This window comes from Alligator mississippiensis, chromosome 3 (assembly GCF_030867095.1).
Source record: "Alligator mississippiensis isolate rAllMis1 chromosome 3, rAllMis1, whole genome shotgun sequence".
NCBI classification, from domain to species: domain Eukaryota; kingdom Metazoa; phylum Chordata; order Crocodylia; family Alligatoridae; genus Alligator; species Alligator mississippiensis.
Window position 1 is genome coordinate 37,150,418 of NC_081826.1, and position 13,036 is coordinate 37,163,453.

Sequence of the window (13,036 nt, forward strand, 5' to 3'; positions counted from 1 at the left end):
GCCACAGAGCCCACACTGCTCTTAGCAGGGCTTGCAGACTCCCTGCCACCTGCTGCAAGCAACCTGGGGCTCTGTGGCCCACGGCAGCTGCCTGGAGCCCAGGCTGGCTGTGGCTTGCCAAGCAAAATGGCCTTATGTGCCATGCTCTGGCACGTGTGCCAGGGGTTGCTGACCCCTGCTCTAAGGATGTTCAAATGGTTTCCTGTCTGACTTCAGAACTGAAAAATCAAAGTATACCAAACTAGTACAGTGAGAGTAAATGGTTGCTGCTGTGCTTGAAGGGGCTTAGTTACTTTGGTTCTTAAAACTTCTGATTCTGGAGCATCCAAACCAGAAATCCTGTTGCTGTCCCCTTTCCTTCCAAATCCATACCATCCTCATGGCAAACAGTTCTCATTTACATGGAATATTAGTACAGTTTGAGAATTACTGTATCTGTGTTTCAGTAGCAATGGGAGAAGCAGCTTGACAATTTGGACAGTATTTGCCTGTTTTTAAATTCAAGCTAGTCTCTTTAACTTGGTGTAAAGGAATGCATGCATTTTAAGGTGAAAAACCATTTTGTTTATATAGAATTGTATAAGAAACTAGAAAAGGTGAATTTGTATAAGGATGACTTTTATGTCATGATTTGTTTGAAGTTCATGGTGTTTTACAAAAAAACATTTCTAAAGTGGTAAGGACTGATGCTTAGGTATTGCAGGAAAAATGAATATGGCTCATACAAGGAAAGAACATTTTAAATCAGTTGGTGGTACACTGGATGACATGAACAAAGGACATTGAGACTCGGTGGTTGGAACCTTCCACAAGTTTGATATGACCTTGGAACTGATTTGGCTTAATACTTAGCCAGTACAGAATTTTTGTTTCCCCAAGTGTACTTGGTACTATTTCAATATTGAAATAAGGTTTATTTAAAACATCTGGGTTCACTGCAGGTAGAAAAAATATATCTAAAGGACAATATGAGCTCTAGAACACGTGATTATAAACTAGCAGTGAATAAATTTAGGATGAAACGGTATGATTCCTAACCAGTAGAGCAGTCTGGTTCTGGAACTGCCTTCCCATGAGATTAGTGGGGGCAAAACACCCAAGCAGTTTTAATATGGAGCTCAGTAAGTTTTTGAAAGGGATTGATTATATGACATGGTGCATGGACTTGATGTCCCAAGAGGTCCCTTCCAATGTTTTTCTTATAAGAAAAAAATTACTTAAACCTTTTAGTAATGCCAGCAGTTTAAGCTATCATTCATAACTGACAATTTTTTATACAAAAATTAAAGATGCTTTGGTAATAAAAGGGTATAAACTTGTGAAGTCTCGAGGCATACAGCTTTTTATTTTTATTTTTTTAAAAACCTACATCCTTCTTGCCAACAAAGGTAACAGTGCAAATGAGCTGAGTTACTCTTCTGTATAGAAAAGAGCTGAGGACTGTGATCCTCAGTAGCTTGTGTCCAGTGTGACATCCTTGCCAATAGGCTGATACTCTAATTCAAAATGTCAAAGTTTTATTTTGCCAGGGGGTTTCTTTTGTCTGTTTTGAACACTTCCTTCCCTGGACAAGAACCCTGGTTTCCCAGGCTTAAGAACAGATCTGGGTGAGCAGTATAATGAACCCATTATTTTGCTGCCCATTATCTCTTCTATGTGGTCCTTGGGCAGCAGTATGAAAATCTAAATCCAAAACATTTCCCTGTGGCAGGGCCCCGACCCAGGCAACTGCTCAAGTGCTTATGTAATTGTATTGGGCAGTTGCAAAAAAGGTCCAAGCAAAAGAGAAGCAAGTTAGAAATCACCTTATGCCATGAAGGAGATTTAATTGTACCTGTTTGTTTAATTAGCTTTCATGGCTACAGATGTTAATGGTCTTAAGTTTACCCAGTCCTTTTTCAAAAGGTTACAGTTTGCTGTTACTACTTCAGATAGCATAAACGTTTTTCTTTATTAACCAGAAGTTTGCTCTAAAATTTGCATTATTTTTCTTTTTGAAAATAAGGCTCTGGTTGAGTTTGACCTTGTTTAAGTGCCACTGTTAAATTGTCATTGATGTTATGTCTGATATTCTTAAAGCTTGCAGTGGGTAATGTGACAGCTTCTGTGTCAGGCACAAAAGCTCAGTGCCAGAGGAAAAACTGCCTCTGCTTGACCATCTTATTCTCCAGAACCTGCTCTTATTGGAGAATACAATACAGAGTTTGATTTCTGGGAGAGTTGGAGTACCTGGGTTTACTTCAGGATAGACCCATCTCAAATAATTGTATTGATCTTTAAGGTGTTAAAATGGGCTGCTTGCAGATGTTAAAAAAACCCCAAAAAACAAAACAGTGAAGCAAGATCATGTTACTTTGAACTGGCTCCGCAGCATCTGTATAGATCGGGCACTTCAGCAGGGCTTTTTAGCTGATTCAATCGGCTATTAGATAAAAGCATCAAAAAAGCCCCACTAAACAATTTAACTTGTATAGATATTGGGTGAGCCAGGTCCAACTAACGTGCTGCCTCTTTTGGGCATGTGCTGGGCTTTGTGTGAGAGCGTGCTCAGTTTTTGTTGTTCCTTTTTTTAACGTCTGCAAGTAGCCATTAAGGCAGGTGAGATGGTGGATTAAGTTTGGAAGACCTGGTTCTGTTCCTCTCTTGATGCCAACTCATTGTGTATGTCACTTTATATTAGTTACCCCCTAAAACAGGGATGCTTACCCTTTCATATAAAAAGATATATACTGCCAAAAAAAAGTTCAGATGGAGTATAATGCAGCGGTTCTCATGCCTTCTTGAGTCAGGACACCCCTCCCTAGTTTTTGGATTTGACAGCATCCACTGTTGTGCTGCCTCCTTGTACCTCAGTGGTTCTCAACAGGGTGCCATCACTGCCGAAATGGGCAAGTAAAACTTCCCCTTATGCCTGGTGCATGGCCAGACCAGGAAGGGCTGCAGCATGTGCGTGCTCTCCTGCCTTATTAGGGTTCTGTAATAAGCCTGAAGCAGTCAGGAGAGGTGACTTGTGCTGCATCCTTTCCCAGTCTGACTGCACAGTGGCACTATCCTCTACTTCTTTGTTTCTGGTAGGAGTGTTTGTTGGGGTGGGGGGTGATGACACATACTGGAAAGAGCTGCAGAACAAGCTGGCTCTTTTGCCTGCTTTAGGCTTATTGGAGAACCCTACTGTGGCAGGAAGCCTTGTACATGCTGCAGGATTTCCTGGCTTGGCTGTGAACTAGGATTACAGAGCACTTTTTTACCTTGCTGTCCTGGTGGTGGCAGTGCCTGCACTGTGACACCCCAATATGTTCTGTTTGAAATACACATTCATATGTGTGGTGGCCCACAAAGAACTACTGGCTGAAGATGCTAGCCCCTTCTCATGTGTATTTTCTTAGTAGGAATTCACTTGCAGTAATTAGATGATCTTTTTGGATCTGTTGGTATTAGTATTACTTTTAGAAACACCAAGAGCTATAACTAGAAAAGTGAATCAGAAGGTAAAACTTCCTATCCCAGAATTCTGCTTTAAGTTTACTATGCAGTCCAACCTTTTGAATTGGGTAGTATTACCGCTTTGTGCATTGCTCATGCTTTATTATTGGAGATTACTGCTTTAGACCAAAAACAACAAAAACCCAAAAACCTCAGCCTCAGTTGTGCTTGATAGAGAAAGATACTTGTGGAATGTTTGTTATCCAAGTAATTTATTCAAGAAATCTTACTATTTTAAAATAGCACCGAAAATACTTACATGCTTTTTAAAAATTCTTTTAAATCACTTAGAAGCCGTTGGAGTTCAGGGGTTGGTGGAAGTGGAGGAGGATCCTCTGGTAGATCGTCAGCTGGAGCGCGAGATTCCCGAAGGCAGACCCGAGTTATTCGCACAGGACGTGATAGGGGATCTGGACTGCTGGGTAGTCAGCCACAACCAGTGATTCCAGCATCAGTCATTCCAGAGGAACTCATTTCACAGGTATGTGAGGTGTATAACATCCTTGTTGCCTAATGCCAGACTTCTGAGAACTAGAACTGCAGCTAGTGAAAGCCATTTTAGCATTGTCAGGAGACTGTACCATTGGCTTCTCCATAACACTTAGAAACCTGGTCCCATCCAGTTGAATTGCTTTTTGATTTTTCTATCATGTTGAAATGAATTAAATGAATAAGAGACTTTTGCAATCAGGAGATTTTGTGGGGGGACTGGAGAGGTGGAAATGATGAATGCAAAGGTAAGTAGTATTGTGGAGCTGGGCTGCAGATATGAGATGTAGCAAGAGGAAATTTACCTTCCGTGTCAGACTTTTCTTGATATAAAAGTCTGATTAAAGATTTGAAGAAGGTTGTTCCATTTGACCAGCAGACAAACTATTTTTTATATTTATTTAAAAGAAGTGATGTATTTATGTTATGTCAAGGTTCCAGTTAATTGGCCATAGGATCATAGGGCTGGAAGGAACCTCATGAGGTCTAGATGAGCCCCTTGCTCAAGGCAGGATCATAGGTTTCATAGACATTAGGGCTGGAAGGGACCTTGGAAGATCGAGTCCAGCCCCCTGCCCCAGGGGCAGGAAGTAAGCTGTGATTAAAAGAATCCCAGCAAGATAAACATCCAAATGTTTCTTAAAGGAGTCCAGAGTAGGTGCATGCACCACCTCTGGAGGCAGTCTGTTCCAGGCCTTGGGGGCTTGGACAGGAAAGAAGTTGTTCCTTATGTCCAGCCTGAAATGGTCTTGGAGGATTTTGTGACCGTTTGACTTTGTAATTCCTTGGGGTGCTCTGGTGAACAGGCATTCCCCCAGATCCTGATGTTTTACCCCTTATATACTTATTGGCAGCAACCAGGTCTCCCCTGACCCTGTGCTTTTCCAGGCTGAAGAGTCCCATGGCTCTCAGCTTCTCATCATAAAGCCTGTTCTGCCCTCTGATCATGCATGTGGCTCTCCTCTGGACTCTCTTTCAAGCTTTTCCACATCCTTTTTAAATTGTGTAGCCCAGAATTGGATGCAGTACTCCAGCTGCAGCCTCACCAAGGCTGAGTACAGCGGGAGGATGACATCCTGGGACTTGCTTGAGAAGCATCTATGGATGTAAGCCAGAGTTTTGCTCACTTTACCAGCTGCAACATTGCATCAGTGGCTCATCTTGTGGTCAGTCGTGATCCCCAATTCATCTTGTGGTCAGTCGTTATCCCTAAGTCCCTTTTGGCTGTGGTGCTAGCACGTGTAGTACTGCCAAGCCTATAAGCATGCTGTGGGGTTTTTTTTCCCCCCAAGGTGGAGTACCTTTTATTTTTTGGTGTTGAACACCATCAGGTTTTCATCCTCCCATTTTCTGAGCCTGTCCAGGTTGGCCTGGATCACCAGCCTATCCTTGGGTGTGGACGCTTTACCTCAAAGTTTGGTGTCATCAGCGAACTTGGGGGGACCCCACTGGTAACAGCGCATCACAATGATTTATTTCTGTCTATTTACCACTCTCTGGGTCTGACTTCGGAGCCAGTTCTCCAGCTATCGGACTGTGATGTAGCCAAGGCCACAGTTGGCTAATTTTTTCATGAGGACACGAGATCGAAGGCTTTTTTTAAGTCAAGAGATACGATGTCAATCTCTTCTCCCCTGCCCAGGTGATATGTCACTTGGTCATAGAAGGTGATGAGAGACCTACCTGCAAGAAACCCATGCTGGCTATTCCTCAGGATGTTGCCATCAGCCAGTTTGTCAAGAATGGTCCTTTGATTTTTTTTTTTTTCCCAAGATCTTCCCTGGGATAGAGGTCAGGCTGATAGGTCTGTAGTTCCCCAGATCTACTTTCCTCCCTTTCTTGAAGATAGGCACCACATTGGCCTTCTTCCAATCTTGTGGCACTCCGGTGAGATGCCTGGAGTTCTCGAAGATCCATGCCAGTGGTTGAGCTATGATGTCTGCCATCTCCTTAAGTACCCTGGGGTGTAAATTGTCTGGGCCAACTGACTTGAAGGTGTCCAGCCTCTCGAGGTAATCCTTCACATGGTCTACATTGATGTAGGATAACAATTCTCCCTCACCCTGGCCGTGCCCTACCCTATTGAGCAGGGCTGTCCCTGGGGGCTGGTGAAAAACTGACGCAAAATACCCATTAAGTAGGTTGGCTTTTTCCTGGGTGTCTGTTGTCCCATTTTGGTTTAGCAGTGGTCCAATGTTACTTGCTTTTCTTCTGGCTCCACACGTCTGAAAAAGGCCTTTTTATTGACTTGGATACGTGTAGCCAGTTGGAGTTCAGTCGCAGCCTTAGCTTTTCTGGTTTGCTCCCTACAGGTCCAGACTAATGCAGAATACTCCTCCTTTGAGGTGGTTCCAGTCTTCCATCCATTGTAGGTCTTTCTTTTTAGATGCAGGAGGTCGACAAGTTCCCTGCAGAGCCAGGGGGGCTGTTGTGCCCTTTTGCTACTTTTCCTCCGAGATGGGATAGACCTTGCTTGTGCTTTTAGGATCTCTCCCTTGAGGAGCAGCCACTCATCCTGAACTCCTCCCTTCCCTTAGGTCACGGTCCCTTAGGGCCTTGCCAACAAGCCTCCTGAGCTTGTCAGTCAGCTTTCCTGAAGTCAAGGACTTCTGCATTGCTGACTGACTTGCCAGCTTTACGGTGGATAGTGGAAGTGATCAGTTGATGGTCACTGTCTCCCAGCTTCCCTTCAGTCATTAGGTCGTTGACTAGATTATCCCCTTTTGCCAGGACCAGGTTGAACAGCGCTTTGCCTCTTGTTGGTCCATAGACTTGAGTCAGAGCTCGTCCATGCACTTGAGGAAGCTTTGCGACCATTTGGATTTGGCCGAGTGCTCTTCCCATGAGAGATCTATGAATCTGGGTAGTTGAAGTCTCCCATGACAACCATGTACCGATAATGTGCAGCCTCAGCCAGTTCCTTGGCAAATTCCTGGTCAAGCTCCTGATCCTGATTAGGAGGTCTGTAGTAGACTCCTACCATTGTCCCCTACGCCATGTTCACCACGAATTTTAACCCAGAGGGTCTCCAGTGGACCACCCTGGATGCCAGTGTCGGCTTGTAGGGATGTGTAGCTTTCCTTGATGGAGAGCTACACCCCCGCCCCTTTTGTCTACATGATCTCTCTTGTACAAGGTATGGCCTGGTGGAGTCTCACCAGGTTTCCGTTATCCCTATGAGATCATAGTAATTCCTGTTTGGCAGGAGGACCAGTTCCTCCAGTTTATTCCCCAAGCTCCTAGCATTGGTTTACAGGCACGTAAGTGTCCCATTGGAGACCCTAGTCTTCCCTACACGTCATTCCGGGGCTGGGGTGGGTCAGGGTTCCCTTGAGTGCCTGATCATCCCTGACTAAATCCATCCAGCCAACTGAAACCTGCTCATGGAATCTCCATTCCTGGAAATTTTCCAGACTTTACTAGGTAACCTGTTAATGCTTGACCACCCTTACAGTGAGAAGTTCCTCCTGGTCTTCGCACTAAATTTCCTCTGCTGTAGTTTTGAGTCCATTGCTCCTAGTCTTGTTCTCCTGTGGCCGCAGAAATTAGCCTATCTCCAGCCTTTCTATAATTGCCCTTGAGGTATTTGAAGACTTATTAAATCCCCCCTCAATCTTCTCTCCTCCAAACTAAATTACCCCACCTCTTTCAGCATTTCCTTTTAAGTCTTCTGCCCCAAGCACTTAATCTTTTTTGTCATTCTGCGCTGAACTCTCTCCAATCTGCCCACATCCTTCATGAAGTGTGGGGTCCAATGAACGAATGTACAACTGTTCTTGAACAATAAATGTAGTTCACCAGTATTAATTGAACATAAATTGCCTTATGATGAGCCTTCGTATACAGCAGCCTGAACAGACTAGGCTTCATACTGTGTGTAAAAGCAGCAGCTTAATTTGACTTGCAGAAGGCTTGTCCAGCCTAGAATAAAATGTTAGCTCTTAAAATGTATTAGCTCAGATGTGGTACATATGCCATAAGTTGACCACAAGTGACATGGGCAACTTTTGTGTGTGGCTTTGGCAGATCAGGGAAGGGGACAGGCAGCACAGTAGCAGATGGGGCTAGGAACAGAAAGCAGAGTAGTAGGTCAGGCAGCTAGCACATGGTAGGAAGCAGAAAGCAGGGCAGCAGATCACATGGGATAGGGATTGGAATGGCACTTTGGGAGGGTGCAGGGCTAGTTTGTGGCACTCCTGACAAAACGGTTGGCTCCCACTGTTAGCTGATCCATTTTGAGCCATAGTACAGGCCGGGCAAGCTGTGTTTGAATGCATTGGCTATTTCTGTTAGTCACAGCTCCTCCATAGGGTTTACTTTAGATAGGACTAGTTATCAGGTGGTCAGTTTTAAAACTGATTGAAATGTACCTTCAGAAACATTCCATAGTAGTGTGGACAAACTGTTCTCCAAGGGGGGGGGATTAGCGTATGGGTCAAATGCTCTCAACTGAAAGTGTCCTGATTTTTAGTCCCAGTATTGAAATTTAGGAACAGCTAAAGGTCCTTAACAAATAACCACAGGTGATATCTTGCAGGAAGTTTTCTGGTATATGTTCAGCTCAACCTTTGTAGAATATTTAATATCTGGTATTAATAAAGAACAATATTAATGTAAAATTTCTCAGTGACTTTCAATAGTAACCAGTAGTATTGCCAACATTACCTTAATCCAGGGATTGGCACTCACCTGGTATGTGAGCCAGAGCATGGTGTGCAAGGGCATTTTGCTTGGCACGCCACAACTGGCCTGGGCAGGTGCTGTCAGCCATTGAGCCCTGGCTGCTTGCAACAGGCAGCCAGGAGGCTGCAAGCATCCTGGGCTCTGTGGCTGGCAACAGCTGCCCAAAGCCTGGACCAGCTGCAGCCAGGAGATTGCAAACAGTTGCATGGGGGTGCGCGTACACTTCCCAGGCGGATGGTGAAGGAGGGGCTGGGGTTGCATTGCCTCAAGCCCCTCCCCTGCTGGGAGTTGGCTCTGGAGCACTGGTGTTGGCTCTATGCTGGCGGCAACTGTATGAGTGCCGCAGGGCGGGGAAGGAGCCTGGCAGTGCAGCTGTGGCCCCTCCCCCACTATCTGCCTAGAGGCATGAGTGCAGCCATTGCCAGCAATGAGGATCAGGCCTTCATGGCTCCCCCTGTGGTCTGCCCTTAGCATGCCAAGTCGAGGCATGGGTCGGGGCTGGGGGTTTTTTGGCACTGGCCAAAAACGTTGTTGACCCCTGCCTTAATCCCATGGGGGTGGAGGCATGTGTACAGCTATAGGTGACTGCTCTGGTTCACGTTACTGAGAAGCTGTCAGCGTCAAATCACAGAAAATTCCATCTGTGGCTGTGTTACCTCCTGTCTTAGAGCCTTTATGTGTACGTAGGAAGGCTCCAATGTTGAAAAGTATGATCATGCTCCTGTAGTCACAGTAATGATCACTGACTGTCCTGACCCTGCTATGGCTAAGTACAGACAGTCAAAAAGTTTGAGGCAGAATCGATTCAACCTTCCCAGGTTTCTCTAAGCAGCATAGATTGAACTGATAAGGACTAAACTGCTGTCCTGTTTTCAGTTTGGAAAAGCAGGCAGCAGAAGACTGCATGTGTCCAGAAGGCAGAGGGTGCTTGATTGTACCTCCCAGGCTGCAGGCAAAGCTGAGACTAGCCCAGCACATGCCCCAAGTCCCCTGCCTTCCCCTCCCTGCAGGGTGGAGAAGTGGCCATGGTTCGGGTCAGGGTCTGCCCCACCTCTCCTGATGGCCTGGATTGGGCCCACAACCCCCACTCCCTCCCCAGCACAACCCCATTCCCACTCATTTCCCCCATTGCCCTCTGATTATCTGTGGCTGCCCACACTGTCTTGTCCCAAGGACCAGGCAGGGAAAGGTTAAATTGCCTGCAGGCCTCTGCTGCTGCTGCCTGGTATCTGGGCCAGAAGAGTAGACCCATTTAACCCATCCCTGCCTGCTCCCTGGGATAAGACAGCACAGTCAGAGACAGGTAATCAGGGGGCAGGGGAAGTGAGTGGGGATTGGGGAGGGGGGGCTGTGGGCCCAATCTGGGTCAGCAGGAGTGGGGGAAGGCCTCAGCTTAGCGCTGGAATGGGGGCTCCTTCCTTTTCTTCTCTCTCTGTGGGTTAGAAACTACCAGGAGGTGGTGCTTGGCAGCCAGCCCAGTGCTTCCACAGCTGGCCAGACCTACTGGGGGAGGTAGGGGGGACCTGAGTTGGCATGGGTGAAACTCCCCCCTCCCCAAGCATGGGGCTCCCCCACATGGATAAACCCTAACCCAGGTTTCTGGACCCAGGATGGGGGCAGTGCTGCCCCTCCCACCAACACCTCACTGACTTGTGATGGCTCAGCTACAGGATAGGGCAACCTTGGGGGGCTCTGTCCTATCCTGTTCCCCTGCCCCTCATGGGCTGATAGTACAGGTAGGAGGCAGGCTAGGGAGCAGAGGTTTTGCTGCCTCAGCTCTGTGATGGTGTGGGGTGGAGCCAGCCATACTTGGCTGGAGCAGGCAGCTTGGGCCAAGGCTAACCTACCTGCCTGGGGAGGGGAGGTGCAAAGCAGCCTGGGATGCTGGGGGACTGAGTTGACTTGAATCTGGAGGGGATCTGGGACAGAAGTGTGATAGACTGGTATAACCTAAATCAGTTAAGCCTGATACTGCATTCATCCAGGTTTTCCTTAAACCAGTTTTGGCCATTTTGAAACCAGCTCGTGCACTGAACAGGCGCACATAAACCTGTTACAGGTTTAAACCGATAACCAATCTGCCGGTTTATGTGTAATTTCTGTCCCTGCTTAGGAAAACAAAAAGGTTGAAATGGAGTGGGGAAATTATGGGCAACAGATTGAAATTGACCTGGTTCTCATAAATTTTACTGTTACCTGGAGACTTAAGACAGCCTAACGTCTTTTTTTTTTTTTTTTTCTGTAGACCAGGGGTCAAGAGCTTTTGTCCAGTGCCAACTGGAATTTATAACCCAGGCCTGGCTGTGAGCCGGAAGTCTCCACTCCCCCAGAACTCCTGCATTTGCCCTCCGGTAGATACCTAATCCCTCTGCAATAAGGGAAGCACAGAAAGATTTTAGAGGAAAAGTTCTCAACTTTTTGCCCTTTTCCCCTTTCTCCTCCCTCACCCCCCCCCCCCAATTAAAAGATCTACCGACTTCTTCTTTTCTATTTACACTTTTTTTTTTAACACCTGAGTTGAAGCAGAACTTCTAAAACTCAGTAACCGATGATAGATACATGTTCTCAGCCTGTATCATCAGCTTCTGCAATGTTTGAACTTTCACGTAAAAAAAAAAAAAAATACCTATAGTAGGGGTCAGCAATCTGTGGCCTGTGGGCTGGATGTCCAGTGTGACACGGGATTTGTGGCCTGCTGCTACTCAGGTTCTATTTTTTCCATTACTGGAGAGGGGTTGGGTTCCCCTACCTTGGGGGGTCTTTAAGAGGAGACTGGACAAGCACCTTGCTGGAGTCATCTGACCAGCACTCTTTCCTGCCTGGGGCAGGGGGTCGGACTTGATGATCTGCTGAGGTCCCCTCTGATCCTAATATCTATGATACCAGCAGCTGGCTTGTTGGGAATGGAGAATGCTGAGGGAGGTTGGAGGGTAGAGATGGAGTGGAGACTTCTAGCCCACAGCCACGGCTGGATCACAAGCTCCAGCCTGCGTTAGCAAAAAACTGCCATCTCCCGTCAAAGAATTATAGGGTAGGAAGAGACTGAGGGTCGTGTCCCTTTTAATGCACATGCATGTGTGGTGGGTTTTCTTTCCTATACTCCCAGATTTTTTTTTTTTTTTAAGTGTTTGTATTTGCCGTAGTGAAACCGGCTAACCAGACAATAGTAAGTAGAGGTGCACTGATGCATCGGTCCGATATTGGATCGGTACTGATATAAAGAAAATTGTTTATATTGGATACTGGCCTGATGGAGCCGATAATTTGGCTGATAAATGCCTGTGCTGAGCACAGCTGCAGCGCAGCATGGAGCAGAGCCAGCAGTGTGGAGACCTGCTTCCAGCTGGTAAGTTGGGAAGGGGTGTGGTGGGTGGGGGCAGATCAGTGGTGAGGGAGGGGGTAGGGACAGGCTGTGGTGGGGCAGGCACAGGACGCAGGTGCAGCTTGGGGGGTGGGGGCAGCTGCTTGCACCGCAGGAGGGCAGGGTGCGTGTGTGTGCCCCCGTTCCACCCCCAGCTGCAGCCTGCCCCGAGCTGCACGGATCTGGAGGCACATGGCCCCCCACCCTCCTCAGGTGTAAGCAGTGGTGGGAGCTGCCCTCACCCCATGAGCCATGCCTCTGTCCTGCACCCCCAACCCTGGCTGGGCAGTGCCTGCCCCTGCCCCCTCCCTCGCCACCGGGGGCATTGATTTTCCCCCTCACGCCCCTTCCCTCCCCCTTCCCCTTCCACCACACCCGACTTGGAGGCAGCTGTATTGGATTGGTATCGGCAGATATGCCTCCTTAAATATCGGCTAGCAGTATCAGCTCCCCAAAATCTCTATTGGTGCACCCCTAATAGTAAGGTGTAGAGGTGCACTGGTACATTGGTCTATACTGTATCGGCACTGATAAAAGGAAAATTGAAATTATTGGCAATTGACTTTTTATGGCTGACATGGCCAATAATGCTGCTGATTAAATGCATCTGTGCAGCTGCGGCAATCACACAGCCAGTCAGGCAGCTTGGAGAACAGTATTTGGCTAGTAAGTCTGTTGGGGCGAAGGGGTGGGGGGGAGGGATTGGAAGTGGGGGAGCAGGGGCAGAGATTGAGGTCCCCGTAGTGAGGGAGGGAATAGGGCTGGGGCATGGGATGGAACCACGAGTGGCTCATCTTGGGGGGTATGGGGGGGGGGCAGCTCCTGCCACTGCACATCACCCCCTCCCCCCCCGTACAGGCATAGGGGGCGTGTGCACCCTGGATCTGTGTATGGGGCAAGGGTAGTCTGCCGCTGTGTGCTGGGGGCTATGCTGGGCTCTTCCTAGTGGGAACATTGAGCCAGGGCTCCACTTGGTGTGTGCAGCAGCACTAGGACTGTGATTACAGGGTAGCTCCCCCT

The 13,036-nt window shown here is 47.4% G+C and overlaps 1 protein-coding gene across 1 annotated transcript in view; it reads left to right on the plus strand.

Annotated features, from left to right (window-relative positions):
- Positions 1–13,036, plus strand: part of UBR5 (ubiquitin protein ligase E3 component n-recognin 5) — a 149,398-nt gene that overhangs the window by 30,982 nt on the left and 105,380 nt on the right. The window contains exon 6 of the mRNA XM_059723832.1: positions 3,775–3,964. Within this exon, the coding sequence (XP_059579815.1) occupies positions 3,775–3,964 (190 nt within the window). The remainder of the gene's footprint in view (positions 1–3,774; positions 3,965–13,036) is intronic.